General features: G+C 38.0%; 1 protein-coding gene across 5 annotated transcripts in view; it reads left to right on the top strand.

Annotated features, from left to right (window-relative positions):
* LOC139984077 (regulating synaptic membrane exocytosis protein 2-like) overlaps positions 1-18388 on the top strand; it is an 85593-nt gene that overhangs the window by 46234 nt on the left and 20971 nt on the right. For 3 of the 5 annotated variants that reach the window (XM_071997760.1, XM_071997761.1, XM_071997764.1), the window contains exons 6-12: positions 1576-1699; positions 6582-6670; positions 9869-10026; positions 10452-10582; positions 11493-11658; positions 13750-13963; positions 16781-16927. In XM_071997760.1, coding sequence (XP_071853861.1) covers positions 1576-1699; positions 6582-6670; positions 9869-10026; positions 10452-10582; positions 11493-11658; positions 13750-13963; positions 16781-16927 — 1029 coding nt within the window. Of the gene's footprint in view, positions 1-1575; positions 1700-6581; positions 6671-9868; positions 10027-10451; positions 10583-11492; positions 11659-13749; positions 13964-16289; positions 16305-16780; positions 16928-18388 lie in introns of all 5 variants that reach the window. The other 2 variants (XM_071997762.1, XM_071997763.1) reach the window with 2 other exon arrangements.

Genomic DNA, 18388 nt, shown 5'->3' with positions numbered 1-18388 from the left:
ACCATGTGGTCGAAGATAACAGCAATAACAAAAGTATTCCATGGATGTCTTATAACTGCGTCACAACTACAGCAAATAAACAGATGGTAGGCTAAGCTAGATTTCTCATTGACTTAGTGTGGTGTTAGGCTACCATGTGGAAGAAATAATTATTTACTCATTCGTTTATTTCATAGAAGGAAAGGCTGACAAGGATTTTACGAGATTTTTATGGATTATAGACGAGATAACTAAGAAATAGAAATCGCAAGTGGCTTTTTACTAATCGTTTATTCCAAATGCGATCACTTTGCGCGAATCGCGCAATATCACAGCAAATGCGAACCCTGGGCCTGCATAATAGTAGTAACAACTATATTGATATGGTTTGATCCAATAGACCTGCAAGAGCAAGCATAAGCAGCGGCGGCAATGCGATGTTAGTAGTAATGCTAATTATAATTAAATAATTAATTTATTAACAAGTGAATGAAAGAAACAAAAGCAAATAAATATTATTGAGGAGGGTTTTATACCTTATCTTACACCTACGTATTTGAACATGAAAACATTGTCAGTAGAGAATATAATGCATTTATTACAGCATCCAATATGTAGTTTCTTCAAAATCGTGATACACGAGGGTAAACAATTTTTTCCGGGTACCCGGATACCCGACGGGTAACGGCCCTCGGGTACCCGGTTCCCGATTTTTGGACCCGTGTAAACACTAATATATAGGTATCTGAAAATGATATTGAAGCTAACACCGCAAGTTCTAAACATTGTAACCATTCTTACTTGGTTGTTAAGTCACAGATTAGCCTCTCTACATTCGTATATTTCCAACAAGGATGGGAAAACACACCCATTATAGGGACATATAAAATAAACGTATTTGCCAATCGGTGATATGTTTAATTAAAATTTCAGAACTATACTTTTAAATTAAATTCAAGGACAGTATTTGTACTAAAATATTTATGCATAAAAGAAATTCTCAAACTTCAACAAATTATTTTATTTTTGAAAATCTGTTTTGATAAAATAATCATCTAATACTGTATTCATTAAAATTCCTGGTGGAAATTTTTGTTGGTAAATGTTGGCAATTTTCACAGCATGCTTCTAAGCTTTGGAGCAATACTTTGTGTAATTTCAGTATTTAGGATATTTAGGGAATAACAAACGAAGGCAGGGATTAAAAGACAACTTTTATTATTCAGTAACCTCAAAACTCTCTAATGTTGATTTTTTAAGTTATCGACTTATTGTTTGACTGAATATGATAGCATTGAAAACTGGCTCCCAAGACCTCACCACAATGCACAGTAAGCCCCCCATTGATTACAAAATACGCTTGAAATTCCATATCAATGATGTCCTTCAATGAGTCTCGTTGTTGTGGTGCCAGACTGCTGATTAGCACATATTTCTAGCATCGAGAAGTGCTACCGTCACTCCTCAAGCTTGGAACAATATTCTGAGTGAATTTAGTGGAAAGCGGAATATTGTTTGTAAATATTTTAGTCACTTCTTGCAAACCACAGAGCTTCATTCCATTAATTAGAGTTTATAATTTACTTTAACTTTCAGGAGATGAAGTTCTTTCTTGGAATGGTCATGATCTTCAGGGGAAGGACTTCAACGAAGTCTACAACATCATCTACGAATCAAAAGCCGAAGCACAAGTTGAATTAGTTGTTGCTCGTCCTATGGGGTGAGTCCATTTCCATGCAGGGAACCTTAAAGCGATATTCCAATGCCTTTAGGTAGATTTCTTAGCAAGAATGATGTAACTTTTCAGCATCTGTGCGTAAACACCACATCTTTCATTGCATTTTGTATGCTGAAGATTTTTCAAATGTAGGGATATATTTTGTGATTGCACCTGGCAACAGTACAGGTAGAATGAATGATGTCATGATCACGAATATAAGCCGAAAATGTTTTTGTGTTACTTTATAATATGTAAGTGGATAACTTACAGAGGATATTAATATTTTAATTTCTACCAAAAAAAAAAGTTGCGTCTTGATGAATAAAGAGGACATTGACAGCTAAGCAAACATTCCAAATGTATCACTTCTCAGGAAAATAGCAACAAAGAGATTGTAAAAGTAAAGGTTTTGCAGAACATCTGCTGTGATGAAATCACAGATACTAAAGATATTAAAGTAGTGTTTTATTGTTTGTGGTTTCAGTTACTATCCTCACAATATAACTGGAACAATATATATTCATTTGCCTGTCGTTACTTCCATTACATTTAACAGAATCTGTTCAAAGTATCTCTTTCGAGATCCGGCTTTAGGAATCACAAATGATCTCGAGTTGGTTAGCACCATGTTTGATCTCTTGAGTAAGGCAAAATATGTCACCAAACACAAAACTAGTATTGTTCGATACAGGTGACAAACACCTACAGTGAAATTACGACCTTCCTTACCGGTTTAGAACCTCTGGACATTCAATCAGCATCCATAGCCTAGTGGTTAGGGTGTCCGCATATAAAGCGGGAGGCCTGGGTTCAAATCCCGGTGGAGGCTGGAAGTTTTTTCACCGTTCTGGATTTTCCAACTCATTACGATTTCAATTATATATATACATCCATTACATAAAACAAGAAGGTGGAGAACTGAGTGAGCATTAATTTTTTGAGCAGTGACCGTTTAAAAAAAAAAAAGAACAATAAACAAAACAACAACAGAAAAGAATTTAAAGAAAAGGGAAACACTAGTAAACTAACTATTGGTAATAATTATTCAGTAAATTAGAGTAATGATTGATTTTGTTTGGTCCGGTAAGGTGAGTCATGCTTCAAAGTCAACTGTTTGGGTCGTCAATGAAAGAGATTGCAGAGTGCTGTCTTTTAGCATAATACTTAAAATGAATGTAAGAAACCTTTACCAGACATGCCACCAGTCGGGATTTTCTGTATTTTATCTGGAAAATTACAATTACTACGATTCGGATTTTGCGATCAACCTCATGACATGTCTGACACATCCGAGTATCTCTGGTAGTATTCTGACTTCCTGTATCCTCAGCCAATAACTCCTCAATGAGACATCTGAGTTATCTCTGGTAGTATTCTGACTTCCTGTCTCCTCAGCCAATAACTCCTCAATGAGACATCTGAGTATCTCTGGTAGTATCCTGACTTCCTGTATCCTCAGCCAATAACTCCTAAATGAGACATCTGAGTATCTCTGGTAGTATTCTGACTTCCTGTCTCCTCAGCCAATAACTCATAATTGAGACATCTGAGTATCTCTGGTAGTATTCTGACTTCCTGTATCCTCAGCCAATAACTCCTAAATGAGACATCTGAGTATCTCTGCTAGTATTCTGACTTCCTGTCTCCTCAGCCAATAACTCCTAAATGAGACATCTGAGTATCTCTGGTAGTATTCTGACTTCCTGTATCCTCAGCCAATAACTCCTCAATGAGACATCTGAGTATCTCTGGTAGTATTCTGACTTCCTGTATCCTCAGCCAATAACTCCTAATTGAGACATCTGAGTATCTCTGGTAGTATTCTGACTTCCTGTCTCCTCAGCCAATAACTCCTCAATGAGACATCTGAGAATCTCTGGTAGTATTCTGACTTCCTGTATCCTCAGCCAATAACTCCTAAATGAGACATCTGAGTATCTCTGGTAGTATTCTGACTTTCTGTCTCCTCAGCCAATAACTCCTAAATGAGACATCTGAGTATCTCTGGTAGTATTCTGACTTCCTGTCTCCTCAGCCAATAACTCCTCAATGAGACATCTGAGTATCTCTGGTAGTATTCTGACTTCCTGTCTCCTCAGCCAATAACTCCTAAATGAGACAACTGAGTATCTCTGGTAGTATTCTGACTTCCTGTATCCTCAGCCAATAACTCCTAAATGAGACATCTGAGTATCTCTGGTAGTATTCTGACTTCCTGTCTCCTCAGCCAATAACTCCTAAATGAGACAACTGAGTATCTCTGGTAGTATTCTGACTTCCTGTATCCTCAGCCAATAACTCCTAAATGAGACATCTGAGTATCTCTGGTAGTATTCTGACTTCCTGTATCCTCAGCCAATAACTCCTAAATGAGACATCTGAGTATCTCTGGTAGTATTCTGACTTCCTGTATCCTCAGCCAATAACTCCCTTATTGAATTCAAGAGTAAATCTCTAAAATCATAACAATTAAACAAAATAGATCCCCACAAATTCAAGTAAAATATCCAAAAAATTTTACAAAGATGATTATACGACCATATTGATATACTATTTGAAGGCTGCCTGATCATTTAGGGCTGAATAAAAACATGTGATGTAAACCTTCTAAAATACTCATGTTTACTCCCTTGAGTAAAGTGAAAATTATTTTCAAAAATTTGACATAACTGCTTAACTAATCAAGGAAGAAAATTGCTCAATTTTAGACCCTTAGCTGCCCCTGATATGCATGGATCTCGACCTAAACCACAGGATCTGAGTCTGTCGAGATTGGCTAACCAGTCATCACCGGATAGTAACCATCTCTTTCTATCTCACTGTCACATTTGATGGGGAGAGCTTTTCACCTCTTCCTCTTGCTAAGCGGTGACATCAGAGACTAAAGGAGCAACATGTCACTCATATGTGCATGACTCAGCTGGTTTCACACATCCAGCAGGCGGCAAGCTACGAGAGTGAGACTTTCTCTGACCCATCCTGCTGGTTAATAGATGAGGATCAATTGCAGAAAAGCAAAGAGAGATTTTGCAATTTTCTTCTCTGGACCATATTTCTCAGAATTATAACACCTTATTTCCAAGACATAATGGGGAAAGTAATTTAAATTAGATCTCAAGTTGTTTTCAACTGTAGCGTACTTCTGACGATTGTTATATTAGTTGCGGTCTCCATTTTTCTGTTCTGAAAGATAAGTGACTCCTCTCAGTTCTTTTTTATGAAACCGACAATTGACTATAAATAACTTAAGATAGCCATTTACTGTAGTTGTATATCAAATATTTGCCCAATAATTGGACATGTCTAATATGCAGTAGATACTTTCATGTAACAAGTTTCTGTAATGAGAAAATATTCTGATTCCAATTTGGTATTTTAATGTTTGGTGGAAGTAAAATATGCTTGGTTAATGTATCTAGGAATGTGTTTTGTTAGCTTTGTAAATTGCAAACTTACTTTTGATTAATTTACACTCTACAGTAGGTGTGGTAAAATAGAAAACCAAGTACTGTACTAACAACTTTAACAAGCATTAATGCTTCCTGGCCTCTTATTTTGTTATAAGCCCTAGTGTCATTAAAAATATCCTTTTGAAGTTTATTTATTGATTTGTTCTTAAAATAACTGTTTTAATGCTTTTGTTTGATGCTTGTTAAATGTCAAACCCAAAATCATTCATCTACTGAAGAACAGAGAGTCCGATCCATTTTCTCAATCATTTGCCTCACGTGATGTCATAAAGTCTGAGTCACGGGTGAGATCACACAAATTACAGATCTCCCCCCCCATCTGATAATGGAGTATGTCATGAATGTATGCATGATGTATATAACCTTACATTCTATGTGAGCTGAGTCCAGTCAGGAAAGAGATAAAATTGAGGGCAGCATTTGCCATTTAAATAATCCGAGACAATTAGACTGGTTTTCCATTTCAAAAAATAGGGTCAAATGGGTTTTCATTATCAGCGGCTGGTGCATGGATCACACGTCAAGAAGTCTATATGGTTTGATTTCGTGTAGAACGGACAATAATGATATATGGATTCTGGTGTGGGTTTTTAAATAGTGTTTGATAGGCTGGAGGTAAATAATAGCTGATTTTGCTAAGTGAAATGATAACACCATCATATAGATAGAACTGCACATAGTTGTTAATCTTGCATGTTTATGTAAAGGAGTGTTACAAATGCAAGAATATCATCAGGGTGAGGGGGAAGGGGTGCATCAGGGTTAGGGGGAAGGGGATGGAAGGGGCGCATTTGTAGAGATGAGCAGCCTTCTTCGGTGCCTTGATCAGTATATGTCATAATTTGTAGTAGAAATTGTTTTTGCATTTGAGGACGTTTACATGTTATTGTTGGTTGTGTGTGCTATAAGGTGTTTTTTTTGGAGGGGGGGGGGGCTCGAATGGGGAAATGATGGAGTGAAGGGAATGGTAGGATGGGTGGGAATTGCAGGATGGGTAAGTCAAAGTGATTTTTTTGTAGACAGTCTCCCATACGAGCTATGTGTTTTGGCACATTTACTCTTTGGAGGCTTCCAGCTTTTCATACTGACAAATTCTTACCTCCATCCATGGAATATTCTGTTTGAGCTGTTGATTGCATGATGTATACCAGATACTGTATGTTAAATATTTATTCACTATTTCATGGTTACATATATACTGCATACATACCATTTTGCTGACTTTTACGTTAACCTTTGACTTTTTCTAGCATTCTTTCCCTTGTCCCTGTGTATTGTGTATTATTACTGAATGGAAAGTAATTCAAACTCAGAAACAGACAAAACCCTGGTACCTATTACCTTAAATAAGCTAGTGAAGACATGGATCTAACAGGAGCATCTCTCTGTCTCTCTTCCATTCTCTTTCTTAGTTCGGAGACAAGTCAGTCATCTCGTGGGAAAGCTGCAGATCAGTTCCGTTCAGCGAGACCAGATTCTATGAACAAGAGATCTAGTCAAAGTAAGAACAACATTGTTTATCCCCTTCACTTCCTATCCCCTCCCCCTCCCCTCCCCCTCCCCCCAATCCCTGCAAGGGGGACTGTAAACATACTGTACCTTTCATCAAAGAGTGAGGTTTGGTGACATAAGATTGAGGATTCTCAAAATGGGATCACATTACCATCTTTCTCTGTGATTTATTTTGATGGTATGTTATTGAGGATATTGGTGGACACTGGACAGATGCTTTCACTGAGGTTAGTGTATCTTTCATCTAATTGTTGGCTATGGTTATACAAGATTGAGGCAAATACAATCAAACATAAAACTCAAAATAGAGCCGACTTATACATGCATACATCTTCATTCTGTGTGTACATATTATTTCTATGGAATATATTATGTATAATTTCCATCATATCTACTTAAACTACACGAATGGAATGTTTTAACACTGCGCCACCACTTCTTCCTTCCAACCAGTTAAGTTTGGGGTATTATCCATGATTGCTACAGTAATCAGTTAAGATTGGGGTATTATCAATGATTGCTATGTAGTAACCAGTTAAGTTTGGGGTATTATCAATGATTGCTACAGTAATCAGTTAAGATTGGGGTATTATCAATGATTGCTATGTAATAACCAGTTAAGTTTGGGGTATTATTAATGATTGCTACTGTAACCAGTTAAGTTTGGGGTATTATCAATGATTGCTACAGTAATCAGTTAAGATTGGGGTATTATCAATGATTGCTCTGTAGTAACCAGTTAAGTTTGGGGTATTATTAATGATTGCTACACTAACCAGTTAAGTTTGGGGTATTATAAATGATTGCTACAGTAATCAGTTAAGTTTGGGGTATCATCAATGATTGGTACAGTAACCAGTTAAGTTTGGGGTATTATCCATGATTGCTACTGTAACCAGTTAAGTCTGGGTATTATCCATGATTGCTACTGTAACCAGTTAAGTCTGGGTATTATCCATGATTGCTACTGTAACCAGTTAAGTCTGGGTATTATCAATGATTGCTACTGTAACCAGTTAAGTTTGTGGTATTATCAATGATTGCTACTGTAACCAGTTAAGTTTGGGGTATTATCCATGATTGCTACAGTAACCAGTTAAGTCTGGGTATTATCAATGATTGCTACAGTAACCAGTTAAGATTGGGGTATTATCAATGATTGCTACTGTAACCAGTTAAGTTTGGAGTATTATCCATGATTGCTACAGTAACCAGTTAAGTCTGGGTATTATCAATGATTGCTACTGTAACCAGTTAAGTTTGGGGTATTATCAATGATTGCTACAGTAATCAGTTAAGATTGGGGTATTATCAATGATTGCTACAGTAATCAGTTAAGTTTGGGGTATTATCAATGATTGCTACTGTAACCAGTTAAGTTTGGGGTATTATCCATGATTGCTACAGTAACCAGTTAAGTCTGGGTATTTTCAATAATCTCTACAATAACCAGTTAAGTCTGGGTATTTTCAATAATCTCTACAGTAACCAGTTAAGTTTGGGGTATTTTCAATGATTCCCTGTAAATTATAGCTTAGACCTAACTTCTGTGTGCAGCATAATATCTATGTTTCAAATTAAGAGTGCAAAGTCATCCTCATGGACATTCATTATTGATTTTTCTCTGAATATTGGTAGCATTCATATTACATGTTTGCAATGAAGCAATTGGTTTAGTATCAGTACATATTTGAGAAAACAGAGAATGTCAACATGAAAGTGTACTTAGTCTTATGTAAATATAAATATGTAAATATTGGGTAGGATGGCTTTGAGATTCTGCAGTTAATATCAAGGTGCAGTAGCTATATATGCTATATTTGCATGTAGCTATAGATGCATGCAGTATACATGCATATATGCATGCAGTTGCTATATATGCATGCAGTAAACATGCATATATGCATGCAGTAGCTATAAATGCATGCAGTAGCTATATATGCAGTAAACATGCATATATGCATGCAGTAGCTATATATGCATGCAGTAGCTATATACATGCAGTAAAAATGCATACATGCATGCAGTAGCTATATATGCATGCAGTAGCTATATATGCAGTAAACATGCATATATGCATGCAGTAGCTATATATGCATGCAGTAGCTATATACATGCAGTAAACATGCATACATGCATGCAGTAGCTATATATGCATGCAGTAGCTATATATGCATTATACATGCGTATATGTATGCAGTAGCTATATATGCATGCAGTAGCTATATATGCAGTAAACCTTCATATATGCATGCAGTAGCTATATACATGCAGTAAACATGCATACATGCATGCAGTAGCTATATATGCATGCAGTAGCTATATATGCAGTATACATGCGTATATGTATGCAGTAGCTATATATGCATGCAGTAGCTATATATTCATGCAGTAAACATGCATATATGCATGCATTAGCTATATATGCATGCAGTAGCTATATATTCATGCAGTAAACATGCATATATGCATGCAGTAGCTATAAATGCATGCAGTTGCTATATATGCAGTAAACATGCATATATGCATGCAGTAGCTATAAATGCATGCAGTAGCTATATATGCAGTAAACATGCATACATGCATGCAGTAGCTATATATGCATGCAGTAGCTATATACATGCAGTAAACATGCATACATGCATGCAGTAGCTATATATGCATGCAGTAGCTATATACATGCAGTAAACATGCATATATGCATGCAGTAGCTATATATGCATGGCAATAATTGGAAGAAGACAAAAACTCAACCATTCTGAAATTGTCTAGGCAGTCAGACTCCAACCAGTCTGGCTTTTCTGTACTTTGTGCAGAAAATAATGACAGATACAACAAAACTATTTACGTAATAAAAGCTGCAGCAGCTGTAAAATCGCCTGCAGCAAGGCTGAATCGATATGAAATAATATCAGCAGACCTTTGGTGTGGAACTGCAGAGCATAGAAGATTATTTCTTACGCAGCCTGGCTGCAGGATGCCTCAACGTTTGACACAGTGTCTTACAACATCCAGTGAAGCCTTGCTGCGGGATGCTGCAGCCCCTTGTTTGTCATTCTTTTGACACAATGCTTTAAAGAAAGTTCTAGCATTTAAATTTGAGATTACTGTTGATGATTATCTCTGTCTGTTTGTTGTGGTTTTCCACTGTTGATGATTATCTCTGTCTGTTTGTTGTCATTCGCAGGTTCCAGTGGTTATGAGTCTCCAAGTAAACCACGTGATGACGATGACCCAGCAGCTCAACATGTCAGAGTGAAACGACCCTCAGTGACAGTCACCAGCCCAGGTAGTCCTGGGTTACCAAGAAGAGGGCGCTCTCCGATTGTTGCAGGTGAAATCCAGGTAGGAGACAATCCATTGAAAATTTCTCCTCGTTTGTAACCTTGTTTTAGAAATTTGCAAAAGGACTACATCAATTTATAGATAAATAGAGTAATAATTTATCCAACTTCTTCTTATACACTTGAGTTGACTTTTCTCTTTGTTATAATAAGAAAGACCTCACTTTTAATTGGTCAATGATATTTCTTGTTTGAGCATACAAATATTTTGCATTTGGTATGCGTTACAAGTGCTCTGGTTTTAATGTTAAAATTGTTGAATTCTACTTGGCCCACAACACTAGCATTGCATACAGTCAACATCAGCAGTTAATGTATGTAGTTGTACTTTATCCTACCTTTTTAGAAAGTCCACAGGGTTCTTGAATATTTTATGTAACTTTCAAGAATTAGAAATTAGAATTTTTTCCATTTCCCCCACCTCAGATTAAACTGTGGTATGATAGTAATAACTATGGTGTCAACGTTACCCTTCACGGTGTCCAGGGCCTTCAACCCAGGGACAGTGGCGAGTACCGCAATCCATACATGAAAATGTTTCTCCTTCCAGACAGAAGGTATGTTCTCTAGCCTCTTCTACATTATCAAACATTGGTAGTCTACTATAATTGCAGGGCAGGGACTGAAGGAAAGGTGTTAAAGGGCCTACATATTGAGGAGACATATATTGCTAGATCTGCAGCTGACACCCAGCAGGGCTGGGAGTGAAGGAAGGGGGTTAAAGGGCCTACATATTGAGGAGACATATATTGCTAGATCTGCAGCTGACACCCAGCAAGGTGGGGAGGGAAGGAAAGGGGTTAAAGGGCCTACATATTGAGGAGACATATATTGCTAGATCTGCAGCTGACACCCAGCAGGGCTGGGACTGAAGGAAAGGGGTTAAAGGGCCTACATATTGAGGACACATATATTGCTAGATCTGCAGCTGACACCCAGCAAGGTGGGGAGGGAAGGAAAGGGGTTAAAGGGCCTACATATTGAGGACACATATATTGCTAGATCTGCAGCTGACACCCAGCAGGGCTGGGACTGAAGGAAAGGGGTTAAAGGGCCTACATATTGAGGACACATATATTGCTAGATCTGCAGCTGACACCCAGCAGGGCTGGGAGTGAAGGAGAAAGGGGTTAAAGGGCCTACATATTGAGGAGACATATATTGCTAGATCTGCAGCTGACACCCAGCAGGGCTGGGAGTGAAGGAGAAAGGGGTTAAAGGGCCTACATATTGAGGAGACATATATTGCTAGATCTGCAGCTGACACCCAGCAGGGTGGGGAGTGAAGGAAAGCGGTAAAGGGCCTACATATTGAGGACACATGTATTGCTAAAATTGTTACAAATTTACAACTTTTCAAGATTGGGCAGTTATTCAGTGACAGTTTACACATTTCTGCTGTCCTCAAATGACCTTTAACCTCTACCACACAATAATTTCCCTACATGGTGTTATTTACTCCTGCAGTGAAGAGACTAAGCGAAGGACCAAACCTGTGGTGAACACCCTCACACCAAAGTGGAACCAGACCTTTACCTATGGACCCTTAAAGAGGTCAGAGTTTAGGGGTCGGGAACTGGAAGTCACCATCTGGGATTTTGAACATTATGGTGCTAAGGAATTTTTAGGAGAGGTAAGTGAAACTCTTCTTTCCTGATAATTCCCAACACCTATTTATCTAAATACTTTCTCATAAATATTCATGGGAAATGTTTCTTGAAGTCGATACAATCTTTTGTTCATGGGAATACACCTTTAATGGGATACACCCTTATAGTGTCAACTGATGCGATTAAAAGTTCTTCCCACCAAACGTTTCTATAAGTTCTGTACTTTCATATCCGTTTTCAAAGCACTTGTACTGACAGTATAACCATCCTAACTATCCTGTTTCTCTCAGATAAAAGTTAGGAACTGTCTGTCCTTTCAGTACGAGTGCTTTAAAAGCATGATGGTAGAGGACAGTAATGAGTGGTTATCAGAATCAGATAAAGGTTAGGAACTGTTTGTACTGTCAGTACTAGTGCATTGAAGCATGATATGGGAGGACAGTAACAAGTGGTATTAGCATTAGAATCAGATTAAGGTTAGGAACTGTTTGTACTGTCAGTACTAGTGCTTTGAAGCATGATGACGGAGGACGGTATAGAGTGATATTAGCATTAGGGTAATTGTCCTAATTGGCTGCATCCTACTTAATGAAGCATCAAGATGCAAAGTGTCAGGTAAATGAATCTTATGAATATGCAATTAAAAAGAGGTTGGGCTTCTCTCTTCTCCAAATGATTGATGTCAGATGGTGTCCTTATATCAAGAGGCATGGATGGATTCCGATGATCTTGAGAAGTATAAGTGAGGAGGCAATATGAGGCTTCTTGAGAAGTATAAGAAAGGAGGCAATATGAGGCACCCAACTAGACATATGCAGCACTTGGCCTCGGTTTATAAAAAGCCCTTCTGGTATACAAACAGTGCCTTTTTGTCAAAAAATTTTAAGAAAACAATCTGATTATAGAAAGTGTCCTTTTGGTTGGAAATCTTTCAAATAATGGAATTTGTGGTATGGAATGGAATTTGGATGCATTTTGACAGAAGGTTTTAGGTTTATACCCCAAAATTAAAGTCATGCCTTCCATGCCCCTTAAAATTTGCCCTTCCTCCTTTCCCCACCTTAGTTTGAACCCTCATCCACTGCCTCTGGTTCTCAATCCTCGCCTTAGTTTGAACCCTCATCCGCTGCCTCTGGTTCTCAATCCTCGCCTTAGTTTGAACCCTCATCCGCTGCCTCTGGTTCTCAATTCCCGCCTTAGTTTGAACCCTCATCCTCTGCCTCTGGTTCTCAATCCTCGCCTTAGTTTGAACCCTCATCCGCTGCCTCTGGTTTTCAATCCCTGCCTTAGTTTGAACCCTCATCCTCTGCCTCTGGTTTTTAATCCTCAGCTTAGTTTGAACCCTCATCCGCTGCCTCTGGTTCTCAATCCCCGCCTTAGTTTAAACCCTCATCCGCTGCCTCTGGTTCTCAATCCTCAGCTTAGTTTGAACCCTAATCCTCTGCGTCTGGTTCTCAATCCCTGCCTTAGTTTGAACCCTCATCCGCTGCCTCTGGTTCTCAATCCTCGCCTTAGTTTGAACCCTCATCCACTGCCTCTGGTTCTCAATCCCTGCCTTAGTTTGAACCCTCATCCTCTGCCTCTGGTTCTCAATTCCTGCCTTAATTTGAACCCTAAGCCGCTGCGTCTGGTTCTCAATCCCAGCCTTAGTTTGAACCCTCATCCGCTGCCTCTGGTTTCCAATCCTCACCTTAATTTGAACCCTTATCCGCTGCCTCTGGTTCTCAATCCTCGCCTTAGTTTGAACCCTCATCCGCTGCCTCTGGTTCTCAATCCCCGCCTTAGTTTAAACCCTCATCCGCTGCCTCTGGTTCTCAATCCTCAGCTTAGTTTGAACCTAATCCTCTGCGTCTGGTTCTCAATCCCCGCCTTAGTTTGAACCCTCATCCGCTGCCTCTGGTTCTCAATCCTCGCCTTAGTTTGAACCCTCATCTGCTGCCTCTGGTGCTCAATCCCCGCCCTAGTTTGAACCCTCATCCGCTGCCTCTGGTTCTCAATTCCCGCCTTAGTTTGAACCCTCATCCGCTGCGTCTGGTTCTCAATTCCTGCCTTAGTTTAAACCCTCATCCGCTGCCTCTGGTTCTCAATTTGTCTTTAACTTTGACTTTCACCAGGTTCTGATACCATTGGATGCTGCACCATTTGATGACGAACCTCACTGGTACATCATGTACAGACATCCTCCCTTTAAACAGGACAGCATCCGCCGGCAGCCGGCAGCCGTCGTTGCCAAGGAAACTCCAAGAGAAGAGTTGTCTCCTGGATCTGGCGGGAGAATCACGGATAGTGACATCTCTGACTTTGATGAAGGAATCAATGGCATAACAGGTAACACTGTTTGTCCTTTCCCTGGCATTGTCACCATCGACATATATTATAAACCTGGACCCACTATGTCAATTAGGAGATAAACACCCATACCAACCATGGAGGGTCATGTGACCTGCTCCCTTGTAGCACTCAACTCTAATATGTTGTCTGTTGTCTACGGAACGCTTATCTCTTCGAACTGACAAAGGTTTAAATAACATGTTAGTAGCATGTGGAGCATGTCACATGACCCTCCATGGTTGGTCTGTTTTTTTACTGTGGACTGAGAGTTCTAGATCATGATATTAAATTTGATGGTTGTCTTTAGTGCACTGAGTCAAATAATCTAGAAAATAATAATACTAATGATGAGTCTGTTGAAGAGCAGGTCTTCCTCACTGGCAAAATTAGTTATAATTGTTTGCATAAACAGCATGAAAAGAGAGTTTTTACTGTTTTGGTGATATTATCTTAGACTTTTCTAGAGGACAGGCACTGAGTGTGTGTTTTAACCATTGTCACTTTTGCTCTTAAAAGGTTCAGTATAACACCTTTATTACTTGCCATACACTGTCAGATACTTTAATCACAAAATTATAACACAGAACAAGTTAAAAGAAAAACATTGGTCCAAACTACTATCTCTATGGCTTGTTCTGTTACTGAGAACTTAAGTTTATTCATATTGCTCAGATAAGTATTTTGCATTATAATTTGTGATGTCACACACATAGAACAAATCAAACTGTCTTCCTCTTTCATTAGCTTTCACCAAATAATTGAAATCATTATTTTTCACTACTGCAAGGATGATCCCTAAATGAAATCATTATTTTATACTAAAACAAGGATGATCCCTAAATGAAATCATTATTTTTCACTACTGCAAGGTTGATCCCTAAATAATTGAAATCATTATTTTTCACTACTGCAAGGATGATCCCTAAATGAAATCATTATTTTATACTAAAACAAGGATGATCCCTAAATGAAATCATTATTTTTCACTACTGCAAGGTTGATCCCTAAATAATTGAAATCATTATTTTTCACTAATGCAAGGATGATCCCTAAATGAAATCATTATTTTTCACTTCTGCAAGGTTGATCCCTAAATAATTGAAATCATTATTTTTCACTACTGCAAGGGTAATCCCTAAATAATTGAAATCATTATTTTTCACTACTGCAAGGATGATCCCTAAATAATTGAAATCATTATTTTTCACTACTGCAAGGATAATCCCTAAATAATTGAAATCATTATTTTTCACTAATGCAAGGATGATCCCTAAAAAATTGAAATCATTATTTTTCACTACTGCAAGGATGATCCCTAAATAATTGAAATCATTATTTTTCACTTCTGCAAGGTTGATCCCTAAATAATTGAACTCATTATTTTTCACTACTGCAAGGATAATCCCTAAATAATTGAAATCATTATTTTTCACTAATGCAAGGATGATCCCTAAATAATTGAAATCATTATTTTTCACTACTGCAAGGATAATCCCTAAAAAATTGAAATCATTGTTTAGTTATGATGATGTTCACTTGATCATTACATCGCCTCACACAATTGAATTAGTTTCCAAGGTTATGTACAACCATTTGAAAGAGAAACAAAACTAGACGTTGGTACAGGACATTAATGACAACATAGATTATTATGCAATGCCCTCATCCAAATAAAATGATTGCAACTGTAATATTTGATCTCAACAGTAAAACAAGAGCTCTATTAAGTTGTTTTTTGGGTTGCTATTCCTTATTAATTCTCAGACTTTGTTACCCCATTAAATATGTAAAGTGGCTCATATTTTGATTTGAGGGAAGGATTAATCTTGCAATAATAATTTCATTATAGGCTACCCACCGGTACTAAACAAGATGACATAGTTCATGCATGTATATAGTATCATGCATAATTACAATTTTAAAACTTCCAAATACAAATGTTTCTCAAAGAAAAGCTAATGATTAGTCTAAGCTTTTGTGATCTTTCCCTCAGCGTTTGAGCTTTGAATATTGATTTACCTGTAGGACTAATTGGAAGAGTTTCCATGACAGAAGATGTTCTGTCATTTTTGCTCTGCCAAAATAAAACAGTGATATGTAAATATATATCCAAAAAAGTGTTACAAACCCCATAGCATGGAAAGCTGCAATTGTTCAGTCATATGTGAAAAAAAGTGAACAAAAAGTTTTGGTATCAATTTGCAATGCAAAGTTACAACATCAGGATATTGCTGCAGATAAAGCAGTAATGTTTAGTTTTTTCATTCATACTTGTAGACGTATAGACATAAAAAATAATTCAACGTTGTGTTTATTATTTCAGTACCTGGAATAAGTGGTAAGAAAATCCACCTGCCGGTTATCTTCCATATATATTAAAACTAAACTGATGCACAAATTAATGATAGCACGATGCTGTTAACATCCTAAATATAACCTTGCATTGAAAGCACGCACAAGGTGCGGCCTTGTACAATATGTCTGTGGTATCAGCAGTGTCCATGATAACTATTATTAATCGTGTCTCTCTCTCGTCTATGCTTGGGGTATTATGTATGTCAGGGGTTCTCAATTCAAGTACAAAGATCAGTGGTGAGAGGAAGGATCCAGAGAGATCCATTTTCACTATACCTCTGCGGAACAATGTACCGGGTAGGCCTTAAAGGGACCCTCATGACCTGATTAATGCCAATTGTGAGCAAAATTTAAGTTTGATTGGTAGCCATATTTTGTCCTGCTGACTGCCTATTGAAAACCCCATACATATTGTGGTGGTAGCAGCAGCATCCTGGAATGTACCCCTTACTTTTTCAGGCTCAGTTAATAATCTAGGTGGTGCTGGTGATGGGGCTAGCCTGTCTTCTTTCGGTAGCAGTTGTAGCCCTCCCCCAGCAAGTGAAGATGATCCACCCATCCCTGATCCGGAGTTTATTAGCATGCCGCAACGCAAAACGGGAATCGGTGAGTGGGGAACGTCCATCTATCCGGATTCAAAAGCTTGCCTTTGTACTTGCACGTCATTCTGAGCATGCTCGACTTCCCCACGTTTGTTCTGCATCATGAATTGATTAACACAATGCATTTTTCATCTGCTTATTGGTCTTATTTCTTATATTAGATACAGTATGCCGTATTTATAGATAGTTATATGGAAGAATCGATCTGGTTCTAGGGTAAAAGAATTACTTGGCAAAATTATACCAACAAATATTGTCATGATGAAGTAGAACGGAAAACCCATCCAGCCCACAATCAGGATATGAATCAGTGCTTCTTAATCTACATATAATCTCCACTGCCCCCCTCCCCACCCCCTCCCTCCTCCCCCTCTTCAATTCTGCTCTTGATATAGTCTGAAACCAAGGAGCATGATGTTTTCCTTGGCGGAGTGGTCGCATGTCTTAAATCATGGGGGAGCATTTAGGAATAATTAGAATATTCACAAAATGACATATTCATGAACCAATGATAGAAGGCAGTCTTGTAAAGAAAACAATCTTAAAACTAGTCAGTGAGAACAAGTATTTGCTACTTGAAGGATTTCATAAATTTGTATTGTTAGTCACCAAAGGTGTTGTAACCATTTACAACCATTTTCTACTTTGCTGTCAGAGTTGATGTTTATGATTTGTAAAGATGTTTTCACCAACAGCATGTTTGGTATCCAGACTATGAACGGGATGTAACTCTTAAAGGAATGTATTACAGCTGTTAATTATAGGGCTGATAGTGTATACCAGTAATTATGCTAGCCAATGCCCCCCCCCCCTGTCCCCATTCCCCACAACCTACTTAAATCATTCTTAGAGGTATTCATAGTTGATTGTGTCTTCTTCATTCCATCTATGTTAGTAGCATGCAGTCATGATACTCTTAGCACTGCATGTTAAGCACACCTGCTACACCTCTCCACAGATATGCATGGTTGTCTTCTGCTTGATTTGTCCAGTCAGTCCAGACACAGACTTGGATTTTTGCATGGTTTTTATGCTTATCATTTAATTAATTAATACTACAGTGAAGTGCAAAGGTGGGACCATTTAGGGTATATGCTAATTTATGCTGGTTATATTGATCATACATCTATTGCTGGTTATATTGATACATCTCATTCTGGTTATATGGATACATTTCATGCTGGTTATATTGATACATCTCATGCCGCTTATATGGATACATCTCATGCTGGTTACATTGATACATTTCATGCTGGTTATATTGATACATTTCATGCTGGTTTTATTGATACATCTCATGCTGGTTATATTGATACATCTCATGCTGGTTAAGATACACCTCATGCTGGTTATATTGATACATCTCATGCCAGTTATATTGATACATCTCATGCCGGTTATATTGATACATCTCATGCTGGTTATACTGATACATCTCATGCTGGTTATATTGATACATCTCATG

The sequence above is a fragment of the Apostichopus japonicus genome, chromosome 17 (assembly GCF_037975245.1).
Source record: "Apostichopus japonicus isolate 1M-3 chromosome 17, ASM3797524v1, whole genome shotgun sequence".
Lineage (NCBI taxonomy): Eukaryota > Metazoa > Echinodermata > Holothuroidea > Aspidochirotida > Stichopodidae > Apostichopus > Apostichopus japonicus.
This window is presented reverse-complemented; position numbering and strand designations above follow the sequence as displayed.